This window comes from Penaeus monodon, chromosome 5, assembly GCF_015228065.2.
Source record: "Penaeus monodon isolate SGIC_2016 chromosome 5, NSTDA_Pmon_1, whole genome shotgun sequence".
NCBI lineage: Eukaryota > Metazoa > Arthropoda > Malacostraca > Decapoda > Penaeidae > Penaeus > Penaeus monodon.
The window spans coordinates 10,319,185-10,345,575 of record NC_051390.1 but is presented as its reverse complement, the minus strand read 5'-3'; the positions used below and the strand labels follow the sequence as shown (position 1 = coordinate 10,345,575).

The 26,391-nt window shown below is 34.3% G+C and overlaps 2 protein-coding genes across 5 annotated transcripts in view; one reads left to right on the top strand and one right to left on the bottom strand.

The window, feature by feature from the left end:
* The first annotated feature begins 1,113 nt into the window (after window positions 1–1,113).
* LOC119572960 (thimet oligopeptidase-like) lies at window positions 1,114–18,962 on the top strand. 2 transcript variants are annotated; one of them, XR_005228748.1, is made up of 15 exons: window positions 1,114–1,299; window positions 5,097–5,270; window positions 5,642–5,781; window positions 6,846–6,964; window positions 7,189–7,358; window positions 8,107–8,219; window positions 9,121–9,340; window positions 10,190–10,294; window positions 10,792–10,914; window positions 11,043–11,180; window positions 14,632–14,706; window positions 15,171–15,347; window positions 15,492–15,752; window positions 15,899–16,517; window positions 16,568–16,671. XR_005228748.1 is itself a non-coding variant. In XM_037919919.1 (15 exons), exons 1-14 carry the CDS (start codon window positions 1,159–1,161, stop codon window positions 16,097–16,099), a joined length of 2,157 nt encoding a protein of 718 aa, XP_037775847.1. In that variant the 3' UTR covers window positions 16,100–16,137; window positions 18,336–18,962. The 2 variants fall into 2 exon arrangements, 1 of the variants encoding a protein (XP_037775847.1); XM_037919919.1 differs by lacking the exon at window positions 16,568–16,671 and adding an exon at window positions 18,336–18,962 and having other exon boundaries at window positions 1,159–1,299; window positions 15,899–16,137.
* Window positions 18,963–20,365: 1,403 nt separating this feature from the next.
* LOC119572961 (protein Fe65 homolog) overlaps window positions 20,366–26,391 on the bottom strand; it is a 37,003-nt gene continuing 30,977 nt past the window's right edge. For 2 of the 3 annotated variants that reach the window (XM_037919922.1, XM_037919920.1), the window contains 2 exons: window positions 26,136–26,163; window positions 20,366–24,025 (listed from right to left, as the gene is read on the bottom strand). The gene's annotated coding sequence lies outside the window, so the exon portion shown is untranslated. The remainder of the gene's footprint in view (window positions 24,026–26,135; window positions 26,164–26,391) is intronic. The other variant, XM_037919921.1, reaches the window with a different exon arrangement.

Sequence of the window (26,391 nt, the reverse complement as noted above, 5' to 3'; positions counted from 1 at the left end):
AATGCAAGTGTTGTGTGTGACAAAACAGCAGTCGATTTTTTTCTCGTGTTGAAAGATACATCTAAACATGCTAAATTAGCCATTTATATTTTTCGTCTGTTCGAGGATCACCATTTCATTTTTTCTTTCTTATTATCTTATCGATTTTTTTTTATTATGACAAAAATATTTAAGTGTTGTATGTTAAGACAGAATATGTCATTATTAACGAAATGAATCTCTCTCTCTCTCTCTCTCTCTCTCTCTCTCTCTCTCTCCTCTCTCTCCCCTCTCTCTCTCTCTCTCTCTCTCTCTCTCTCTCTCTCTCTCTCTCTCTCTCTCTCTCTCTCTCTATATATATATATATATATATATATATATATATATATATATATATATATTACGTGTATATATAATATATATATATATATATATATATATATATATATATATATATATATATATATATATATATATCTGGCATTTGTGAAATACTAATTTGTGAAATATTAAGAATGTGAAATGATGTCAACTATTGTAGAAAATTAAGTCCGGATTTTCTGACTAGTTCGTGAAATAAAGAAAATCGATAATTTGAGACGTTTTTAAAATCAAAATGTATGTCATCGCCATCACAGAAAAATAACCTGATGAAATTCTAAAATTAATACGGTACTGAAAACATGAGTTGGAATAACTTTATGAATGAAGTCATTCATGGTGATTCAGCTATTATCAGTATCCGCTCATTAGCTAATTGTAAAGAAGTAGATTAAGCATGCTTTAAATTGTTCAAGAGTTTTACTTTCCCAAAGAACCATTAAGGTATAACATTTAGTCTTATTTCGCACGTATAAGAATATAGCGCGTGTGATGACAAGCACTCTCTTGCGCATCTCTCGAGTCACTTGTTTCTATAGTAATAATGTATCCGTATCCTTTGATTTTTGATCGACGTCGACTTACAAACTGGATCTTCTGCATCATTAAAATCTCAAAATATATACGAAAACAAATATTTTAAATAATTATTGATATCTAAGAATAATATTTGGGCTTGTAGAACCTCACAGAAGCAAAATAAAAGGAAACATATAGAGTTGAAGCCACCGCAATCACAACCGGACGCGGCAAGTTTCTGTTTCCCTTGCCAGCGTCTGCTCTAGCAACACCTCTTTGATGACTGTCGTTTTATTCAGTGCCTTTAGTCGATTATCTCTCTTCTCGGGGACGATCAGACGGTGTACATCTGTTCTTCCGAAGACCAGACAATTTTCCTTCACTAGAACACCTTTGACAGTTTTTAGAAGACAGATATCAGTAAGTGTAATTTTTTTTTCCTGCTACGGCTTGCGGTACTCAATATGATTTCGATTTTGTAATTATGTAGAATTCTTTATGAAGTATTTGATGAAGTCGAAGGGTTTTTATGAAGAGGGTTGTAGGACCTGACTTAAAAATATTGGACTAAATGTGATTAGTTAGCAGAAATAAATGTGGGGAGTTGGCCGTATGTGTAGGAATGACATAGGCCTAGACTAGAAATATTGCTAATGTTATTTTCTAAAATTGTCGCACGGAAGGTTTTAGAGGACGTGGTATAATCAGATTAACATTTAATTCCGTGGTCATATCGCTGTAGAAGTTAAAACGGTAGATGAACTGAATTGATTTATGATTTTTGAGACATTTCTTTGATGACATAACCATTGACAGGTGAGGAAGGCAATATAAAATGCTCTGGCATATGTACTTTGTGTTAGAGGCTTCTTCCTTCCAACAACCCCCCTCCCACCCACCCTGCAAACATTGTCTTCACCAGAAGGGAGGTTTAATCTACCCCCCATTACCCCTTGGGAAACAATGTCTTCACCTCAATACGTACGGCAAGATAGAGCTGAAACTTGGGAACACTGACTGGACTTTGGCTACGAGCGGCACTTTCCGTGATCTTTTTCCTTTATTTGTGGCATTTCTGTTTGTGTGCAGATTAATTTCTTGTACCAACAACTGCAATTTTCTGTCACCTACAAGAATATTATCGTAATATCAGTTTTTGCCCTATAAAATGATCTCTACAAGCACAAGCCCATTAATCAAGAGGGATGCAGTCCCATGACATCAGTGAAGTCTCTGTGTCCGTTGGTGCTTCATCAGTGAAGTCTTCTGTGTCCGTTGGTGCTTCGTCAAAGTTCAAATTTAAGGAACCAATCCAATATTGTCTCTGCTCTCCAAGTTTTATTGGTATAATTGGTTATTGTGAACTAAACCTATTATAAACTGCATTGATAGCAAAATGTTTTGTCAGTGAAAGAAGCCTCCCTTAATGAAATATTTAATAATTGTTTCATGTGTTCTTCAGTACCATTTTCCTCTATTCCTGCATAACTTTCCTATCAATGAATACCTAGTTTTACCTTTTTATCTTTCATTTTCAAATTGCAATAACTGTTTCTTAAAAGAAAGAAGAATACGTCCTGTTAATTTTATGTAGATTTTACCCTCTGCATCGTACATATGGCCAAAGCTGTAATTATACCAATTAGATGAAAAAACGATAAGATATGGCAGTCAGGTGGCTAGGCTAATTAAGTCTTAAGTAGCTGTTTTTTCCAGCTTTGATGAATTTTTTTTTTTTTATAATTCACTGATTTATTCAGAATGATGAATGGTTTAGTACCTGAAAAAGGAAATATGGGAGAACAGGTCCACAGAATAAAAGCAGTCAATGAAAATCAAAGTAAGTTATATAATCAAACTGGGCATTAACAGGTGTTTAATTTTGGCTTTCTATTATTTATATATTTTTGAAAACCTGTAGTAATTAATTCATTTTCAAAACCTAAGCCTGTCAACCAATTTGGAAAAAAAAAATTATTGTTAGAAAATAGAAATTTCATACGAGAACATTTTTCCTTTTGCTTTCTTCCCCTCAATGTCCCGTCTGCAGAGGACTTACACTGGTGCTTTCTCTCTGAACTATTATCTTGGACAAGGGTATGGATTTGAATGAGGTTAGGGGATGGGGTGGGGGTGGGGGGTAAAGGAAAAGATGCCACAGAAACAACTATATGAGTTTTTTAGGGTGCCATTATTGGTACTGCGAGATTAACCTATTTATGCATGATATATCCACCGGGAATTTATTTTTTATTTTATTATTATTTTTTTAACACATAGATGGCTCAACAAGAAGTTAGTCACCAAGGAGTTAATGACTACTCCCATTTGATCTCGTCTGTTCACAGTTTTTCTTGATTTTTGGAAATATTTATTTTGTTTTTTTATTCCTATTAGTTTTAATAAAGTATTATAACCATGATTTCAATAATAATAATAATAATAATAATAATAATAATAATAATAATAATAATAATAATAATAATATTAATAATAATATTAATAATGATATTAATAATAATAGTAATAGTAATAATAATGATAATAATTATGGTAGAATAATAATAATAATAATGATAATGATAATAATAATGATAATAATAATATTTAAAGACTTGGGAAAGAAAAATCTCAAGAGTTCAAGGAATGGGAATGGGATAATCATTAACTATGGTGACAAAGTTCTTGTGGATCTGTCTATGTGTAAATAAAATTAACAGTAAAATCGCCGTAGATATGGCATGTATATGTGCTTTCCTGACGTCAGTGGGTTAATGAAACTTTCTCAGTACTGCCTGAGGGATGTTGGATTGGCAGGATCCTTAGTGACATCATTTCTTTGCAAAATCTGCATATACTTTAAGAGACCACATATTCAATGGGTTAATCACAACATTGGATGAGAAATATCAGTTAGGTTTGAGATACATACAGAAAGAAAGGAAGAGATTTGTTATGAATAAAAAAGACTTAGACAAGGTTAGTCTCATCAGGTGTAAAAGCACTGTAAGGAAATGTTTAAAATAGTAGGATCACATGTTTCAAAAAAGTTTGTGAATCTAAGATTTTCAGGGAGGATTAAAATATGTGTTTTTTAATCATGAAAGAAATTGTTGAATTTTATTTTCTCTGAAGGATTCATTAATCCGTGTAATTATATAGGTTCTGCATAGTGTATAGTTTACTCAATTGTTGAAAATGATGATCTTTTAAGAAAGTTACCCTCTCATTCTGTTTTCTATGGGGAATTAGCTAACCCATTTTCTATTGAAAAGGATGGGAAACTTTATTATTATTATTATTATTATTATTATTATTATTATTATTATTGTTATGGTTATGGTTATAGTTATAGTTATAGTTATAGTTATAGTTATAGTTATTGTTATAGTTATTGTTATTGTTATTGTTATTGTTATTATTATGATTATAATTAATATAATAATAATTTATTGTTGTTATTGTTATGATTAATATAATAATAATTTATTATTATTATCATCGTTATTGTTATTGTATTGTAGAAAAGGTATGAATGAGAATGAATATCTTCACAATACAAGAGATGTATTTGACCGGTTTCGATTGTGTCTTCATCAGAAATATATGTATCTCTGACGAAGACGCATTCGAAACCGGTCAAATGCATCTCTTGTATTGTGAAGATATTCATTCTCATTCATACCTTTTCTACATTTGTCAATATGAATACGGTTTATTGTATTGTCATTATCATTGTTATTGTTGATGTTATTATTATTGTTGTTATTATTGTTATTGTTTTATTTTATAATTAAAAAACAATAATAAATTATTATTATTATTATTATTATTATTATTATTATTGTTATTGTTATTGTTATTGTTATTATTATTGTTATTATTATTATTGTTATTGTTTTCTTCTTATTTATTTATTTATTTTTTTCTATTCATTGGCTTGTTTTTTATAGGTGTCAAGATAAACTTTTGGGATACTATAGCCTGAGCTATTGTTTGCGCCCCAGTATTCCACAGCATGGATTCTGCCTCAAGCTCCTTTTTTTTTCTTTCTTTCTTTCTTTAATTATCATTATTCATGTGTTACTATTATTATTATTATTATTATCATTATTATTATTATTGTTGTTGTTGTTGTTGTTGTTGTTGTTGTTGTTGTTGTTGTTGTTGTTATTATTTTACATTCACACCTTTTTAATGATTGTTCACATCTACAGGTAACCACCATCATGCCAACACCTCAGGGAATCAACGGGTTGTACGATTTTCGGCGTGTCACTCCAGACGACATCGAAAAACAGACAGATGCACTCATCTCACAACAACGCGCATCGTATGACGCTGTTGGCTCACTGCCATTGGACACTGTTAGCTATGACAATGTCATTAAGGTAAAGTGGTAGATTTATTGTAAGTTGCTGATGGAAAATAATTTACGCATTTTTGTTCAGAAGACTTAGATGATATGGTTAAATATATCACAGATTTAGCATAGGCTAAATAAGTAATGCTCACATCTGAAACTATAATAAAGGATTTATATGATTTATATAAACCATTAAATCATGAACCTAAACCCAATCAGAGAAGGTTATATTCATGGAAACTCTGAAGGTTTGGCCATGTCTGGAGTAGCAGGCGAGACTTTCCAAAAAGAAAGCTAAAATTATTTATCTAAAATTTTGACATTTGCTGTTTTAATGACAAATTGTTTGCCTAACAGTCTGCCAAAATATTCTGACATTTGTTATTGTTGTGACAGAAATTAGCAGACCTGATGAATGAACGCTCAACCTTTGGATCACCACTGGACTTTCCCCAACATGCTGCAACCGATAAAGCTGTCCGTGAAGCTTCAAGCAAAGCTGAACAGAAACTTGAGGAGTTCGATGTAGAAATGAGGTATTTCCTTTTTTCTCTCTCTCTTATCTTGATTTATAAGAGTGTCTTTTTGTTTTATTGTTTTTTGTTTTATTTATTTATTTATTTATTTATTTATTTATTTATTTGTTTATATTTTTATGCCTAGATTTGTTACATGCAACTTCAGCTCAAATTAAAGCATGTGACACAAGGTTTGAAATAACACTTTAAAATCCAAAAGAAAGAACATCAAGAAAAAGGAGAACATTGTTATAATCCTCATAAAGAAGGAAAAGAATACATAGCTAGGGTCCCTTTTCACATAATCTGAGATTTGTAACATTGTGTTGTGTATTGTGCGTGTGCTGCTGGGAAGTTGCAAGGTATCAACCATCCACATTGGTGAGAGAATTGTGTAAAAGCATGACCTATTTTTTATTTCTTTGTGTTATTTTAAGCAGCAAATTAGATAAGTCTTAATTCGGTGTGGATAATAGTGTCACTGTGGACAGGTATTGTAAAATCCTGATAAACCAAATTTGTTATCCCTATGACTTGTTGTATGAAAATACTGTGATTTATTTTTGTGTGTAGAACTGCATTTAATTTGAATGTTTCATTTTATTGTTATGATGATCATATGAATATGTTTTTGTATATAATTCCTGCAGTGTGATCCCTCTTATTCAGTCTGTTAGTGTCATTACTTTGGTTAAATATTAGATTAAAATCCCTGATGATGTATGACTTGAGTTCCCTTAACATTTTATATTATTAAGGTTTTGGGATCTGGAGTGTACTGTTTTAGTGAAAATTATTTTTCCATGTTATTAGAGGTTTCCATGATCTTGAATTAATTTCCAGATAGAGCATAGATTGATATTTTGTCCCACTGGAATGCAGCTTTGTTAATTGAAATATTGGAATAATTGTTGTAAGGAGATAAACATTTGGAGGATGCAAGTCCGGCCTTTTATTTTTTTTTATTTCTACTACTTTAATTTCATAATTTTAGATTTTTTTTATGACTGTGCTTACAGAAACATATTTCTCTAAGTTTCAAGGCAGTTTATTTCTTTATGAAATAATTTTGGTAATTTCAGCATGAGAAAGGACATTTTTGACCGAGTGGTGGCATTTAAGGAAAATGTTGGAGTTGAGGGCTTGAGCAGCGAGCAGAAGAGGCTTGTGGACAAACTCATTCTGCATGGAAGACGCAACGGTAAGATGTTTGCGAGAAGGCTTATATGCAGTTTTTATGTGTGCAGTAAGATTAAATTCTCACGTAATTGCTTTGTGTATTTTCATAAATTTTTATTTATTTATGTATTATATTTTGTTTTTTTTCCTTCCCTTTACCTTTTTTGGGGTTTATGTATTTTTAGCGGGTAGGATCATCAAGGGAAAGCATTGAAGTGAAATTTTAAATGATTCCTTCCCTCATAGGTCTCCATTTGTCGAGCGAGATTCAGGACCAGGTGAAGAGCATCAAGAAGCGCATGTCAGAACTGAGCATCAAGTTCCAGCGCAACTTGAACGAGGACAATACCAAGCTCTTCTTCACCCGAGAGGAGCTGGCAGGGATGCCCGACGATTTTATTAACGAACTAGCCCAGGTAAATCAGAGGACTGGCTGACATGATGCTTGTGCTTTGGGCTGTAAATGTTTTTGTAAGAATTTCAGTGCAATAGTTTTGTATTTCTTTAAACAGTAAGATATCACTTCTTAGAGATTTGTTTTCTTATGTGTTCAAAGATATGCATTTGGGCAAGAAAGAAGTGAATATGTTGTATTACTCTCATAATTTTGTTTTCCCTTATTTAAAGGGTTGAGGGGTATTTTTGTGGGTTATGTAAAGAGTACAAAAAAGTTTAAGGTTTGTTGGGAATTTGTAGCTGTGATTGTGGTGGTCCAGCAGGATAACATGTAGCAGCCGTTGCATTGAGTTCAAAAGAAGCTTTATTTGTATTTTCCATCTCATTTATGTTAGACAGGCTGTAGGTATTCCCCTACATAGAGTGCATATACATAGCCTATGTGACAGTAATTTTGCTTGTTTCATATTTTCTTTACTCTAGTATCATTATTATGCATATTTTCTGTTACTGTAAAATATGAAAGAATATAGAAGCCATAGGGGACACTAATATACACACTTTTACAGGTTTAACTCAGCTATTTTAATAAAGTGCTTGCCTGTTGGAACCCAGTGCATTTTTCTGCATGATGCTGGATCGACCTTTTTTCAACATTTAAAGTTTAACATTCTTCCTGATTTCCAGCCAAACGCATAGAAAGGTAAAACTGAGATGCCATGTGTATGAAAAAGTATGTAATAAGTATTGATAAATATTGATTTACAGAAAGAAGACAATAAGTTAGAAGTAACAATGAAGTACCCACATCTCTTTCCCATCACCAAAAAGTGCCGCGTGCCGGACACTAGACGCCAGATGGTGACTGCCAGTCAGTCCAAGTGAGTTTGAACTAGAACACTTTTGGTAGAGTGTGATTGTGTGTGTGTGTGTTTGTGTGTGTGTGTAATTGTGTGTGTGTGATTGTGTGTGTGTGATTGTGTGTGTGTGTGATTGTGTGTGTGTGATTGTGTGTGTGTGTGTGTGTGTGTGTGTGTGTGTGTGTGTGTGTGTATGATTGTGTGTGTGTGTGTGTGTATGATGTGTGAGTGTGTATGTGTTTGTGAGTGAGAGTGAGAGTGTGTGATTGTGATTGTATGTATGTGTATGTGTGTGTGTGTGAGAAAGAGTGAGAATGTGTGTTTGTGTGTGTGTAAGAGTGGGAGTATGTGATTGTGATTGTATGTATGTGTGATTGTGATTATGTGTGTGTGTGTGTGTGTGTGTGTGTGTGTGTGTGTGTGTGTGTGTGTGTGTGTGTGTATGTAATTGTGTGTTTGTATGTGTGTGGTTGTGAGAGAGAGAGAGAGAGAGAGAGAGAGAGAGAGAGAGAGAGAGAGAGAGAGAGAGAGAGAGAGAGAGAGAGAGTGTGTGTGTGTGTGTGTGTGTTTCACAAATGGAAAAGGCATATGTCACAAATATGATCAGGTATTTTCATTCTGATATTACATAGAGAAAACTTGTTATAATTTTTTTAAAGAAAAATTTAGATATTGAACTTTAGCAGTCATTGTCAATTATAATTATAAGCTCTTCAAATAATTGTTATTTGAATTTTCAGTTTTTCAGAAGCATATTGAGAAATGTGTAGGTTACATTTAAATAAGGTACCTTTAAGCTTTAGTAGTGTTTTATGGAAAAAAAATATATAGGATGTAAGACCTAACATGATTAGTAACACCCCAATTATTATACGTAATGAAAAAATACTGTAGAACAGCCATAACCTGGAAATAATCTCAGGTGTATGGAAGAGAACACGCCCATCCTAGAGGAACTGATAACCCTCCGTCAAAAGGAGGCTGACCTTCTGGGCTACAAGAACCATGCTGCGTATGTCTTGGAGGAGCGTATGGCCAAGACCCCGGAGAATGTTGCTGAGTTCCTCTCCAGCCTGTCCGAGAAGCTTCAGCCACTGTGGAAGCAGGAGCGACAGGATATGCTGAAGTTGAAGAAAGACGAGGTAGGCTTGGGTCCCTTCATCTTGTCCTTCTGATGTGCATTTTCGTACATTCAGTTATCTGTTCACTCCAATTCACCGAGTTGCTCCCCAATACACACTCTTTCCTTCTTTCACTTATTCTCTCACTCATGCACTCACTCCCATATTCTCTGTCTTTCACACAGTCAACCACTCACTCTCTTTCACTCAGTTGGTCAGTCCCTCACTCCCCCATTTGCTCACTCACTCACTCACTTACTTACATACTTACGTATTTATTTACTTATTTACTTAATTACTCACTCACTCTCTCACTTATTCACTTACCCACTTACTTATCCAATCATTCACCCACCCTCACTCACACATTTACTTAATTACTTATTCACTTAATCACTCACTTATTCACTTACTCACTTATTCACTTATCCACTCACTCACCCACCCCCCATTCATCCACCTCACTCACTCACTCACCCTACTCACTCACTCACCCACCCACCTACCTCACTCACACCCACCTCACTCACCCAACTCACTCACTCACTCATTCACTCATTTACACTAACTTGTTCACTCACCCTTCAATCACCCTTGCCTTCTCTGTCACCCAATAGACTTGCTCTTTCATGTATTTTCATAGGGATAAGTGTTTGCCCTACCAAATGAAAGCATGTAAAACCACATGGTCATGTACACACACAATCTGCACGCTTGAAAAAAAGAAAAAAGAGAAAGTAGGTATTGGCATGAATAATTTGTAATGCTTTAAGATGCAATATCCCTTTGAAATTAGAATAATTGTTTCCATTTAGATACAGGAATGCATCTGTAAAGGAGGCCATTTACGGATTTGCAATTTTTTTCCAGTGTGAGAAATACAGTTATGAATACTCCGGCAAGCTGGACTTCTGGGATTTCCGTTACTACATGAATCAAGTGGAGGAAAAAATGTTTGCTGTGGATCAAGATGAGGTTAGGACCTTGTTTGTTATTGTATTTTTTGTGAAGTCTGTGTATTTAACTATACATATGCATAAGAATACTCTTATTATTTTTGCCATATTATGGTTAAGATCTTTAATTTTCCATTGTTCTTTCTCTTTTAATTTCAAGGATTTTCTTCTTCTTCTTCTTCTTCTCTTCTTCTTCTTCTTCTTCTTCTTCTTCTTCTTCTTCTTCTTCTTCTTCTTCTTCTTCTTCTTCTTCTTCTCTTCTTCTTCTTCTTCTTCTTCTTCTTCTTCTTCTTCTTCTTCCACGTGTTGCAAAGAGATATTGCCCATATTATGTTGGCTAAACTATAGCATGGTAGCATTAGCCCATGTTCTGTCACTATGGAATGGGTAGGCCTAGAAATGTGGTGCTTGTTTATTAACTAGCTACTCTTTTTGGCATATTGTTTGCCATTTTGCATTATTTGACCCTCTGCATAATTCTCATTTTCTTTTTCTTTGTCTTCTTTTCATGAACAGGTGCGTCAGTATTTTCCCCTTGACAAGGTTACCTCTGGCTTGTTGGATATATACCAAATTTTGCTAGGCCTTAAATTCACCCAAGAAGTTGATGCTGACACGTGGCATGAAGATGTGAAGCTGGTAAGTTTAGAAAAATGTTAAATAAATACTTTGATATATTTTGTCATGTTTTATGATAAAAGTTGTCACAGAATCATTTATAACTTCATAATTTCAGCAACCATTTTTTTTTTTTTTTTCTTTTTCAGTATCGTGTGAATGATGCTGAGACAGGGGAAAAGATGGGATACTTTTTCCTTGATTTGTATCCTCGAGATGGCAAGTTTGGTCATGCTGCTATTTTCCCCCTTCAGCCATCCTGTGAAGGGCCCACAGGAGACCGTCAGGTACAGTTACGATTAGTCCTTTTTTTTGTTACTGGTGGTTATTATAGTTCTTGCCCTTGTGCTTCATATCCTCATTTCTTTTTTGCTTTTCCCTTCCTTCTTTTTCTTCCTTCCTCCCTCTCTTCCCTCTTTCTTTCCTTCCTTCCTCCCTTCCCTCTTCCCGTTATATTCTCTTGGGTAATATGTCTTTGACTGAGGGAGGAGCTGAGGATGATTATGATCTTGAGCAGTGTTTCTCCATAGTCTTTGGCTAACTGCACACAAAAGTGAATTTATCCCTTTTGTATTTTTTGTTACAACTTTACTGAATTTTAGAACTCAATTCTTTGTACCTAGGGGGTCTGCATATACTTGATGACCAAATTTTTGGCTCAATCCTGGGTGTTATTGTATTCACTTTGAATGTAGCGTTGACTGTGTTCTTCAAGGCATGCTAAATGGTGTAGAAAAGTTGTGTGCCATACATCATCATACAGAGATACAGCCTTCCACAGTTGGTAAAAAAAACTTTTGATCAGACTTTCGTAAATAAGTCGTAGGAAAGGAATGCCTGGCAAACAAATGAAATCACTTGGTTAACCCATAACTGACGGGTAGCATTCATAGAGGCCGGGGCCTCGCTGCCGGGGGCTTATATCGTCGCCCTAGCATGCGCACCACTCATGCAATACCAGCATCCCATGCCGTTTCTTTGTAATACTACGAAGATATGTTGTATTTTCAGTTTTCATTATTTTTTAAAGTCTCTACTTGCCAAACTTCCTGATAAATCGAGACTGAAGGGTATTTTTGTTGTTATATAGACTCCATAGTTGATCATTATTCGGTCTATAGTCCGAATAAAATAAGTAGTGTGCAGCATCATGGAGTTGAAATCGTCGGTTTGTTGCATTTTTTTTTGTTTGTTGCATGGTAAAAATGAGAAAGTGTTAAAACCGACTTAATCACACTTTCACTGGCAGAAAAGTAATCTTTTGCTGTGATTGTAACAAAAAAAAACTCATGGCATGTCCATACATACTCTATGACATGTGCGTACGTGCCCCCGGCAGATGGTCCCGCCATGCCATGGCATGTGCGTACATGCCACCTGTCGGCAATGGGTTAAGTGAACTGACTTCCAAATTGGCCTACATTGCTCTGGTTTTATGTCTTATAAAATATTAACCACTGTAGATAGCTAAATTCCATTTTAACCTAATCCAGGTAACTGACCCTAATGTCCTGAGAAAATTTGGCTTGAGGGCCAGGTGGCACGAACATGCCATCAAGGAATAATTTGGCTGAGGGCCGGGTGACAGGAACATGTCATAAGAATTTGGGCTGAAGACCAGGGTGATGGGAATGACTCGCCATGAGTGTACAGAGTTCTTGGAGAGTGATTAGACTCAATGGGTATTTAGGAAGTGGCTCTTGCATTATTCCCATTGGTAAATGAATGTGGAATGTACCACCTCTGAGCCATGACTTTAAGAGCACCAGCTTGTGGGAGGATACCATATACATGCTCAGGATCCTATTCCAGCATACTGTGACTGGCAGCACAGGTTGTATTACAGAAAATTTAATATTACAAAAAACTATAAAAAATTACACAAATAAAATTATCTATTGTTATTATTATTGCACTAAGTAATGGACTGAGTATTGTTATTATTGCAGAGATGATATGGAGTTGGTTCATGGAAAACAGTCTATTACCATGTGGATACTGCTTATCAGATAAATATGGACATTGAAAAAAAAAAAAAAAAAATCATAAATACATAAATAAATAAATAAATAAATAAATAAATAAATAAATAAATAAATAAATAAATTCTTATGCAGAGAGAGATAACATTGAAAAAAGAAAAAAAAAAAATGCTTATGCAGAGAGAGATAACATTGCAAGTGGGAGGCAAGAAGTCTTCACAGCATACACAAGTGCTTGTGTACAGCTGGCCTACAAGCCACACCCGTGGGGGTGGCCACTCAAGTAATCCGACTGCCCAGACTTGGGGCCATGTGCGGGCAGTGAAGTACCAGAATCCAAGGGGTCAAGAAAGAAAATGTCATCACCCAATATTTTTTAACCTTCATTTTTCAGGAAAAAATCATGTGTGTGTAAAAGTGTAAATTTCTATTTATGTCCTCATAGTCATTATTTTTTCCTCAAAAATAGATAAATAAATAAGTAAATAAATAAAATAAAGATAAAAAAGAAGTCATTAAAACCTGTTGTTTTTGAGTAAACTATAAGATGCATAATGCAAACAGAAAACACCAATAACTGAACCTAGCTCATTTTAGTACACTTCCATTGCAAACAATTGATTGGAGAGAGCAGGGAGAACACAGGGTGGCATGACAGGGTCACCATGCTGTCTGCTGTCATGGTAGGACAAATAGAATGCTCTGTTGTTATATTTTTGTTTCTGGGAAGTTTCATGCGAAGTTATATTTGATGCATACCATTACTCATATCTGGATTTTTGTTGTGTTTTTGTTTACCTTATATTCACCTATTTAAAGCATATTTATGTATATTCTTATTCATTACATTAAACATGCCTTGGACATGTTCTAACTGATATCAATGGGTAAATGTCATTATAGAAGCTTTTGGCTTGAATATATGCATGTACAACTGGAATGATCCCCCAAAAAACACACACACACACACACACACACACACACACACACACACACACACACACACACACACACACACACACACACACACACACACACACACACACACACACACACACACACACACACACACACACACACACACACAGAAAAATTATATGAGTATGCAAAATTTGAAGTTGTAGGCTCTCTTTTGGATGAATTGAGAGAGAAAAAAAAAAAAAAACCCTAAATACATTGTTCATATGAGTTAAAGTTTTAATTGTATGGTAATTATTTATCTAACATATTTACCTGTAAACAGCAGTAAGCGATCACATTTTCACCCTGTTGCTGGTACATCGCATGAGTAAAAAGGGTGTGAATCAACAAAGAAATAGCTTGACCCTGTGGTGTGTATTCTTATGTCCCTAATGTCATTTATTCCAAATAGAAATTCTGGTTTGATAAGACAGAGATTTTAGAGTGTGGTGCAGTATGTTTTTCTGATTTTTTTTTTTCTTTTTTCTAGTGTGTTAAATCTATCATCTTGCTTGCTCTTGGTCTTTTTTCATCATCATCTCTCCCATAGTTACTGATTGTTTATTATTAACACCATCTCAAATGATCAGCTAAATGATGTTCCCAGAGAAGATAAAACAGATTTCGTAAATTGAACTGGACCTTAATCTCATGTCTTGCTGTAGTTAGAAAGCTCAGACAAATTTTTCCTGTGTTAAATGTCATTCTCTCTTATGAAGAATGTTTCACCATTTATAAACTTAATAAACGTTAGTGTGCTTGTATGACTATTCTTTTTTATGTATCCTCTCCCTAGGTTGCAGTCTGTGCAATGATGTGCAATTTTACTAAGCCTACCAAAGACAAGCCAGCTCTCTTGGACCATTCAGAGGTTAGTATTTTAATGTGACTTATTTTTTGATTTGAAGCAGAGTCAGAAAAGAAATGAGATTGAATAAGATTAATTTATTTGATACTACAGAAAGTTCTGTGTATTTTTCTTTGATTGCTTCTTTAAGGAATTATAAATGCAGAGAAATGCTTACAGGGATTATGAAGATAATATTTTTGAACATGATTTATGAATGTAATGTATAAGAAAGGAATAAGAAAAATAGTTTGAGATATGAATGTAGTTGACACTTGGGGAACCCATTAAAGCTGTCCCAAGTGTGTAAAAACAACTGTAATAGGAGTATGCTTCAAGAGAGGTTATAAGTTGTAAATTGACATTTTTGTTAACTTGTATATTTATATCAAACACAGTTTTTAGTAGATGCACTTTTGTATCGGTTATTTCTAGAGCTCATTTTATTATCTTTTCTTATTTTGACATCTGTATATTTTCTCCTAAAGGTTGAGACATACTTCCATGAGTTTGGTCATGTGATGCACCACATCTGTTCTCGTGCAACATTTGCCATGTTTGCTGGAACTCGTGTAGAACGTGATTTCCTGGAAGCACCATCACAGATGTTGGAGAACTGGGTTTGGGAGAAGGAACCTCTTGCCCTTATGTCTGGTCATTATAAGGTAGTGTGAGCTTGTTGTCAATCAATTTAAGATGGAGATAGGGTATTTTAAGAAAGATAGCTAGGTATTGGTGCTGTATAATAAATTCTTAGATATATTTGGTAACTATAAGTTAAAGGAGGTCTCCAATTTTTTTTTCAATAGACTGGTGAGACCTTGCCTGATGAAATAGTAGAAAGGCTGCAGAAGTCACGAAAGGCAAACGCTGGTGGCTTTAACCTGCGTCAGATCATTTTGGGAACCTTTGATCAAGCAATCCATACAAGAGGGCAAGCAGACACCAAGTCCTTGTTTGCTCAAACGTATCGTGATATTATGGACATCGAACCCATTCCAAATACCAACATGCCAGCCAACTTTGGTCATCTTGCTGGTGGTTATGATGCACAGTATTATGGTTATCTGGTAAGAGGATGAATGTGAATTTAGTTAAGTTAAAACAGTGCTACATGGTTGGATAAGAGTTGGTTGAAGCGTACAAGTGTAAGCAGAATGTATGCCTGACATTTTCATGTAGCCTTGTCTTAAATATGAAACTCTTGCACCCACAGTGGAGTGAGGTATTCTCCATGGACATGTATGAGAGTCGCTTCAAGAAAGAAGGCATCTTGACCCCTGCAGTAGGGACTGATTATCGTACAAAGATTCTTCAGCCAGGTGGATCAAAGGACGCTGCAGATTTACTTAGAGATTTCTTAGGCCGTGATCCAACACATGATGCTTTCCTGCGCAGCAAAGGCCTGCAAGTCTGAATTTGAGAGCAGCTGGATAATGCAGTTTTGATGCCATTGTAAGTTTAGAAGAGTATAGTCACTTTTTTGAGTTTGGTAATACAGATTTATTTTTTAAAGAATGTCATGTGGAAAGTTATTTAGAAAAAGAGATATTGAAGTTGTATTTAAGTAGCACCAGAATTTGTTCTTTAGTACATGGGATGAGGAGTAACATTCTGTTACTCAGGATTAATTAGCAGTGTAAAGAACTGCAGTTACATATTATATTAATATGAAATTCAGAGGAAACTCCATGAAAACAAATTATCTCTGTTACGCAAACTGTTTTATTCAGTAGTCTACATTCACAGGCTTTGAAACTAAGTTTTTCAGTATTATCATTTGGTTAATTTAAGATAAACAAAAATACCGAATGATTGCTAGTATATATATATATATATATATATATATATATATATATATATATATATATATATATATATACACATATACTTGGTTATGATATTTATATACAGTAAGACTTTTATTCTTAAGACCATTACACAGATACATGGGAGCACAGATTGTAGTTGATACCAAAATATTTACTATAAAAGAAAAGGTCAGTCTTGTAGATAATCCCCTTCCTTTTCAATACACGTTTTTGAGATGCTGGTACCATATGCCATCTCTGCAGAAACCCATTAAATTTCTGTTGAATAATCTAGCATGAGCCACATCAGGGCAAGTGTGCTGTGTCTAGTGCAGAGGAGTGGCCAGAGGTGCAGCAATGGAGACAGACAGGGGAACATGGACTGTCACATGCAAGTTTATCATGATTTTCATTTTTAAAGGTAATCCCTATACTAGTGCTTGTATTTCAGACTTTTTAGAAGAAGTTATCTTGGTGGAGATAGATTATTATTTTAATCCCAATAAGTGATATGAATTCTTAATTCCCAGAAGTATTTAAGATCATTTGTGGATTTATTAGACACTAAAGACTCCCAAAGAGAATGAGGTCTTGTTGTATATATTTGTGTGTGTGTGTGTGTGTGTGTGTGTGTGTGTGTGTGTGTGTGTGTGTGTGTGTGTGTGTGTGTGTGTGTGTGTGTGTGTGTGTGTGTGTGTGTGTGTGTGTGCATGTGTGTGTGTGTGTATGCATGTGTGTGTGTGTGTGTATGCATGTGTGTGTGTGTGTGTATGCATGTGTGTGTGTGTGTGTATGCATGTGTGTGTGTGTGTATGCATGTGTGTGTGTGTGTATGCATGTGTGTGTGTATGTATGCATGTATGTGTGTGTATGCATGTATGTATATATATATATATATATATATATATTATATATATATATATATATATATATATATATATATATATATATAAATATGTCATTTTTAACTACTGTAGTAAAAGATAATCAAGAATTCTAATGATTTTGATAAACAGTTAACTGACATATCTTGGAAACAGAAATATCAAAGAAGGTTTAAATTTTGTATTAAATGTACTTAACAGCAAAAAATCAGTGTCATTTGATATAAAATTATTGTTGTCAATGCTTCATCACAAGAAAATTCACTGCCTGTCTAGTCATGAATGTAGCAATTTCATCTCCAGTGATACTTACGGGAGAATCCTCTTTAGCGTTGCAGTTATCATCAAATTCTTGTTCTGTCGTTGATCATGAAAAAAATCAAATTTGGGAAGAAAAAGGTTTAACTCCCATTCTTATCATGGTGGTGTTACTGAATATGGATTTTTCTTTTTTTAAACTAGTATGGTCCGTCAATCCCTTGCTCAAATGTATTATATTTCTATGGAAATCTGCTTAGAAAAATTGTAGTGATTTTAGTTAAGTCAAAAGCAGCAGTTTATGTATGCAGTTTCGAATATTCTTGTGTTCAAGATATTTTGGCTAGTAATTTTTATTGTAACTGGTTGTACTGATAAAGATTTTAAGGTAAAGTCTTATTGTAGATCAAAGTGAGGATAACTGTGCAGCTGTTTCTTGTTTCTTATAATTGACAGCAGGAAAGCTGGAAGGCAATGTTTTGAACTCCATGTATGATGCAGTTCTTCATAAATACATGGATTTTGTCAGCTCCAGGCCACAGGTCTTGGTTCTTTGCAAATATAAACTTTTACTGATGTTTTTGTTGCTAAACATTTTGTTAATAATTTACAAGTTTAAATATTTTACCTTTCTTACATCTAAATAAAAAAGTGTTTTACTGTTTAATGTATTACTTTTCATGTTGTATCATTGTTACAGATACATGTGGGTGCACGTGTTATTTTAATCTGGTGTACAAATAAAAAAGGAAAAGGGAGAAAAATGAAAGTTGCATAATGTGAGCAATAGTACAACAAAAGTGAAATTACTGGAAATGCAAGATGGTGTTACACAAAAGGAGAATTTATGAAATTATACAGGGGGATGAGATAAATAGCTATCACTTGCTGTGTTGTGTTGTCTGCTTCATATCTCAATCATGAAAACTATGTCCACACAAGCAAACTGTCTGCAGATACAAGTGAGAGTTATAGATTGACTTGCCACAACTGTTAAAATATTTGTGTGGGAGCTGGAATGAAAACACTAGACACTGTCCTGCCCAGTGGACTGACGCCACTGCCAGAGATACACAATATTCAAGTTGTATAGTCCAAAACCTACAAGACTGGCTAGCCTGACACTGCCAGGTGGACATAATACATCTGTTACTATAGACTCTCTGGTGACAGTGTCTGCCAATAACTCCATTTGAAGTGAATCTTAAGATTCATTGAGCAGACCATGTGCTGTAAATAGTTTTGTTTTTTTTGTCCAGATATTACATCTCCCCTAGAATGTAATTTGATATTTAAATAAGTATATAAAATAAAATAAAAATCTTCATTATATTTCTCACCACACACAGCTCTCCAGGTAATTTTCAATTATAAGTGAACACTGTAATAAAAGAAATATATATATTTTTTATTAACCTAAGAATTTGAATGTAAAGAACCATAAATAAATCTAAAATAAAAAAGTAATGGAAAAATTGACAAAAGCAGAATAATGGGTACCTACAAGCCTTTACTATATCCAGGTAAGAAAATACTTGTGAAATCTAAACTAAATAATCTTGCATAGGAGCTGTGAGGTTGAATTCATTAATTTCAATTTGCAGTGCATGTGTATATTTTTCTTTCTATGAAAGTAATATAAATATATATAAAGTACTTTTATTTATAACCTCAATATTACTAACAAGTATTTAGATCCAATTCTCATTCTGGGTATTAGGAACCATTGTTGCTTGTTTTGTTTATATTATATGCTTCTCTTTTCCAGAAATGTTGGATAAATACTCTTGAGAATTTTAAAATACCTGGTAAGTGTTCAAATTTCAAAGAAAAAATATGACTTAACCCATTTGATCTGAGTGCCTCACTGTCCCAAATCCTGGCTTAGGCTTACTTGAATGGTGACTCTTTCTGCGTGTGTGGCTTGTAGGCCTGAACACTCATGTACAGTATGAAGACTGCCTCCCCTGTGCAAGGTTCCCTTTTTCTGGGTAAGCATTTTTCTTCATAAACATTTTTGTTATGGTGTTATTTTTTAAATGTTTTTGTATTAAATTTTCTGTAACGCACCCTGCATCCCGGTCACAGTGGGCAGGAATAAGATCCTGAGCATGGAAATAGTGCCCTGGTTTATGGGTGGTACAGTTCACCCTTGTTTACTAGAGGAAATAATGCAATACCCCCTTCTTAAATGCTCATTGAGTGATCCTCCTCCAAGAGCTTTGTGCACTCATAGCGAGTTATTCCCATTGCCCTGGCCTTCAGTCAAATTTTTCATGGTTGCACATTCCTGTCACTTGGGCCTCAGGTAAAGATAATACAAGAAATAATTTTAAATTGAAAAGAATTTCCCCAAGCTTCTGAATATTAAAAAATGGTCAAGAGTCACATTCTCATAATATTAAAACTTTCAGTATCTATTCAGTGAGAATAAAACAACGAAAGGTAGGCTGAAGCCCCCCCCCCCAAAAAAAAAAAAAAAAAAAAAAAAAGTTGGATGAGGTTATATAATAGTACTTTATACCTTTTAGTTAAATGACAAAATGTTATATGTGCAAAGAAATGCAAAGAAAAATCATAAAAGTGATTTTGGGGCATTCAAAAAGAAAATTACTATTTTCATCAGCATGAATATCACCACTTTATTTATTTTTAACCTTCTGATTTTTTTTTTTTTTTTTTTTCTTAGATAATGTGCAGTGGAGGGCTCATATATAAATGAAAATACAATTTATTCTATGTAATAATGTATTTTGCTCACACCTGGGTATCAACATTGATAAAGTTTGTGTAAGCGCCTGCAATGCAAATAGACAGGCACTTAAATACATGACTTGCCAGAGGAGTTGTACATACATGTGTAACTGAAATACAAAAATACACAAAAATTCACCCATAAAGTATTACATCTCAAGAGGCATTTGAACTAAAAATTTTCAGAAATAATGCAAATGGTTGCTTCAGTCATCTTAATTACTTAAGGTATAACCATGAAACTGGGAATGACAGTTCCTTGGTCTCTCACAATGACTGGACATGAACATTAATAAACAATTATGAGCCTTACAATCTACTGTTATTCAATCTAGAATGGCCACTACAAATGGCCTTGGCTTTAACAATATTCCTCCCTCAAATCAATATACTACCTCAATGGAATGTATGTATGGCATTATCTAAACCAATGCAAGAACCATTCTACTTTTTCAAGAGATAAAATCATAAAATCTACCAGTATACCTGTATATTTAACCTTACTTTATACAGTTCTGTCAGTTAAAATAAAAAAGCACTAACTGGTTCTGCAATATTCAGATTTTTTTTTTTTTTTTCTGACAAGTTTCAACTGTTCCAGTATACACCAGCAATCATAAACTTTTACTCAAATCATGGGTAATTTACCACATGCTGGTAACTATGGCAATGATCGTAACATAACCAGCAACGATAGGTCTCAATAAGGAAAGTTCTATTCTTTCTCCGGAACTTTGTCCCTGGAATGCATTTGACATTCACGGATTTGATCTACACTATCTTCAGAACTTGAAACATGCCGTAAATATTTATCGTATTCAACATCCTGTAATTCCTATATACAGTTCTCCATGACATACTGGTAATAATTTTGCAAAATGTAAGGAAATAAGAAATAAAAACGAATGGTTATTTCACAATTTACACAAATGCCACTAACAATGTGATGCTAATTCAAAATGATTTAATTATTAAAGAAGCAAGTACACAGTAGTACTAAATTAAAAGACATTCTTTACTTAACTATAAATAGTTACTGGCATATTTGTTAAGATCCATAGTTGCTGATGTGGCTACATGTATGTTACTGTGCTGTGTGGACTTCTCCTACAGTGACCCAACCTAAGTTTTTTTTTTTTTTTCACATTAAATTGTCAAGAAGCTATCTCAACACACCATGTTTTCATGCCTTAAAATTCTAGCATTGCAAATTGTCATACTATATATATATATATTAGTTATTTATATTATTTAAATAAAAAATACTAAGAAAAGAAAGATGGCAGAAATTCAAGTAGCTTTCACGATCTGATGAGATGCTTCCTATGAAAAATATATAAATAAAATAAAAATAACAATGATCAACTGACTTTGGTGGAATATGTGCCCTCTGTGGGTCAGTTTAGGAGGCTCAGGTGACTGACCAAAGTGAACACTACAAATACATAGGTTCTATTTTACACCTAAGGCTTTATGTATGTGTTATTCACAATGGGCACAAGGAAATATGGTATTATATGCTACAGATGGGAGCTACAAGCAAAAGAAACAAGAGTGGGAATAATACTATTCCCAATCAATGATGTCTAATCTGACCTACAATTACTTATGGCTGCCCTTTTATATCCATGCAGACCTGGAGATCTTGCAAGCTGACTAAGCTCCTTGTGCTCACTGATTTATATCCCTAAGTATGTAAAGTTTCTCCAGTCAAGCACTCATAAGTACATTATGTTAACGACTAGTTACTTGGCTATATGCGGTAACAAGAAAACATTCACTCACAGTCAACAAGATTAGAAGTAGCCTATATGAGTTCAGCTGAAGAGGTACAGTAATTGTTTTGAACAAAGCTGAGAGATTGAATGACCAAGAATCTTGTCACACACAAGATAAAATAAAATAAAATAAAAAAGTGTGTCTGTACATATATACATACATACATACATGCATACATACATACATTATATATATACATATACATATACACATATATATGTGTGTGTGTATGCTTATATATACAACACAGCTGACAGTGAGGTTAAAGTTATGTTTCACCAAACATACTTAGCTATTTGTTCTGATTGCTATACTGTGATCTTAACTTGACAGTGTTTGATTAGTTTAAATTCTAAGCATAACTCTTTTCACCATATTACATAATGTTCATGAACTTCTGTTGAGTCATCTAATAATAATATATATATATATATATATATATATATATATATATATATATATATATATATATATATATATATATATATATATATATATATATATATATAAATACAAACCACTATAATCAATCACTGTAAAAAGGTAAAAATAATTAAGCTCAGCAACATGGGCCAAACACAGATCAGTCAACATCCAACAAATAGCATGTTCCTGTGACAATAATGATAAAGCAGAGAAAGAGATACAGTTGCACTAGGCCACATAAAACATTCACAAATGTACATCAATGTGTTAGTGGTTAGCAAAATTTCTACGCAAGCAGAGGCACAACTTGATCCCCTGCTGATGATCTCTTCCACGGGAGTACCGAGAAGCGGAGGCTGTCTTCATAAAGTAAGAATTCCAAGAATTCCTCGTGTTATGCACACTTAGAGCTTGCTAAAGAGTGGCCAGAATGAGTTCTTAAGATATTCTTACGTTTATAAACTCAACCATACTGAGTACGTGCAGAAGATTTGTGATGCAAGGTAGTCTACACACAACCAGCCAATCTGGGCCCTGCTGAGCGTGCGTACACCAAACCAGATCCAAACACCAAGCCACACGCCCACATTACTTGGATTAATAGGAATCCCCTTATAGTAAAATCCAAACCATCTCCATTTTCTATGTCTATGATATAGCTTTCCAGTCTTGTCTACAATATATCACTTGTGACAAAATTATATGTCAATCTGTAGGAAAGTGGCGGGTGACTAGAGAGGAACTTAGGAAGTCAGGAAATATGATGCAATTATCAGCTTAAGGGAGTCTACCATTTCTACTGAAGTCAAAAAATAAAAGATGCCATATTGTGCATGGCTGTATGGAGGGCATATTAGGATATATGATTTAGGTTGCTCTCTAGATCATTTTACTTTGTAAATGATTTATTGAAATGAATTCATGCTGTTGCTTCTGATACCAACTCATCAAGCATATCAGTACAGCTGTTTTTGTTAAACTATTAGGACTGTAGCAGTTAACCATGTTGGCTGAATGGCACTTCACTTCTGAAGCAGAAAACTGCATATTTCATTGATCAGTTTAGGTACTTCCTAGTTCCTCTACGCCATCATCTTCCTCATCCCCTACTCCCTCCTCCAGGTCAACTCCACCCTCTAAATCCTCTTCCTGAGGAGAGAGATCTGGAGGGAGTTGGAGGCGACGGAGGGCATCCATGGGGGACATGGGCGTGGCTGGTGTGGGAGGAACCTTCATGAGGGCTTGAGTGGTTGGAGAGCGATGGAGAGTGGTAAAGGAGTGGGGAGATTCACACGTGGGAGAGACCAATGCCTGCACCTGTCGTGAGGAAAAGGGACACCCTGACACAGTCGGGGAAGTGGAGCCTCCACCAGGGCTGGTCAGGTGGCGGTGCGGGATGACCTCACGCTCTGCAGGCTGGGCCCAGAAGTCCTGTCAGGTTAGTAGGTGTTAGTAAGAAGGAGTAAGTAGTAGGTTATGAGGATTTCAGTTACTAACTATTAGTAATGAGAGCAGTAGTGATATTTTTACTACACACATATATATATGTATATATGTTAATATTCAAACCAACCTTATTAGAGAATGTTGAAAGAATCTTCCCATGTGATTAGGAGATACACCCTGAGTCAAATGTACTAATCATATAAGAAAATAAGATTATTCAAAATAAATCTGTATATCGCCCAATATCATTAGGAAGAGGAAAGTCAGAAATTCCTTCACCATTAAACACACACGCACACAGAACCCATTATCAAGTCCAGCTAAAATTTCTACACAACCAAAAACAGCTAAAAATAACATGTACAATACAATTCTACATAACATACAGTACATGTAATACACAGCCTTGCCATTATAAGTGTACATCTACATCACCTACTATAACTTGTTAATGTAGTTAATGAACCACATCACTGCATCTCCAGAGGAGTGAAGTGATGAGTAAACAAGTGTTAGCACTTTATTCCAGATTTTAAAAGATACAGCAAAACCTCTTTATGAACCCAATTTCAACAGCATTATCTGCATTCAAATTATATATAGAAATAGCAGGTGATTATCAGTAACTATATGAAAGGAACTGATAATACTACAAGACCTAACAACATTCCTTGACATAAGATACAGGAATATCTATAACAGGACAACTTTATAGTCCTTTCATCCCACATGATCAAGAATGTACACAGTTGTACAATATCTGGTAATTCCATATGGCAATTGATGTAAATCCTAAATGAAAACTACACCAAAAATCTTTAAATTCTTTCATCAGTAGAAAAATAAAACAAAAAAAACAACAACCATATTCACACCACCTCATGGTGCTAAATCTGGAAAAGGATTTTGCCTCTAAAGCATTATAAAGAGTTTTCACTGTACCCAATTCTCCAGACAAATAAATAATATCGTCTTCCATTTAACCAATTTCTTTTTGCTTCCACTTTCTTATCTCATCCTGTAATTTTAATCTCCGCATTAAATTTTAGATCTGTATAATAGGTGATATTCATTGAAAAGCCACTTTTTACACTAAAGTTAGAACTTACAGATCGTGCAAATTGCCTCCTTCGCATGCCTGGCAAAGAAGGCCTGACAGACAGGCACTAAAAGGATGCACATACACTTTGTAGCCCAAAAAGGCAGAGCATCAAGTGTAAAAAGAAACTCAAATAAAACTGCTGAGCATAAAAATCAAACTCTACAAGCTTATTTGAAATTTTTTGCTTTTGTTTTCCTCTAAAATAGGCAGTCTGACCAGTTATAAAAACAATTTCAATTATATTTTCACATATACAAAATTATCCAAAATACACCATACACAGGTACTTCTAAGATGTGTTTTTCAAACTGAGAATGGAATTCTTGATGTTTATGTATGAGAGAATCTATGATCTTGGAAGATATCACACAGGCTTCTCTTTTACAGGTCAGAAACACCATGGGCTGAATAACACTTTTGAAATACCTTTTTAGTGTTAGGGATTGTAAAGTACATCATAAAACTTTTGAAAAATCGTCATTACAAAGCAATCATATTCCATGTTGCTCTTATCTAAAATCAGTGCAATACAATAAGGTGTACTGTACTGAGGAATATCCTGGTTGAAGTTAACAAGTTAACTTCAGCCATTAGGAAATAAAAATTTATAGATCATCTTATTCTGAGAAACTATAAAACTTATTACAAATCTAGATCTCATTAAATCCACTAATGATCACATATGGTATTTCTAACATGTTTCATTGTAAGGTATTTTCACAAAGAACTGTCTTCATTTGCTTGAACAATTAACAGCAATACATCCTTAAACTGCCATGTGCTAAAAATGTGAAGAAAGCACACAGTGGACTCCTAAATAGCAGAATTCTCTTTGCTTTTGAACAAGATCAGTGAATCTGTCATAGCACAAATCTATAAAGTTAAAATCAAGCTTTGATGCTCATGTCACAGCTGCAAAATGACAACAGTACTGCTGACCAGTCAATTTTTGCATGGCTTTCAAATGCTTCCATTTCACTGCATGAAACTTACATTAAAATTGCAATGAGAACTGGCGCATCTGAGGGGGAAAAGTTTGACTTCCATTAGCCCCTAAATCTTTTGTTTTTTGTCATCTTTTTTAATGTCATTTAAGTACAACCTCAATATACATATAGATCTAGATTCATGCCATTCATGTAACATTATCTTCTTCAGATTCAAGTCTACTTGATATTCATTCTTAAAAGTGGCAACAATACATACAACTAACAAACTCTACCAATTGGTAACACAGTGCACAAAATCA

Excerpts from the sequence above, each read along its gene's own strand:
- LOC119572960 (XM_037919919.1), top strand. The coding sequence starts at position 1,159 with ATGACTGTCGTTTTATTCAGTGCCTTTAGTCGATTATCTCTCTTCTCG. Across the intron at positions 11,181-14,631 it reads GGCCCACAGGAGACCGTCAG|GTTGCAGTCTGTGCAATGAT; the intron begins GTACAGTTACGA and ends TCCTCTCCCTAG. Across the intron at positions 15,753-15,898 it reads CACAGTATTATGGTTATCTG|TGGAGTGAGGTATTCTCCAT; the intron begins GTAAGAGGATGA and ends TTGCACCCACAG.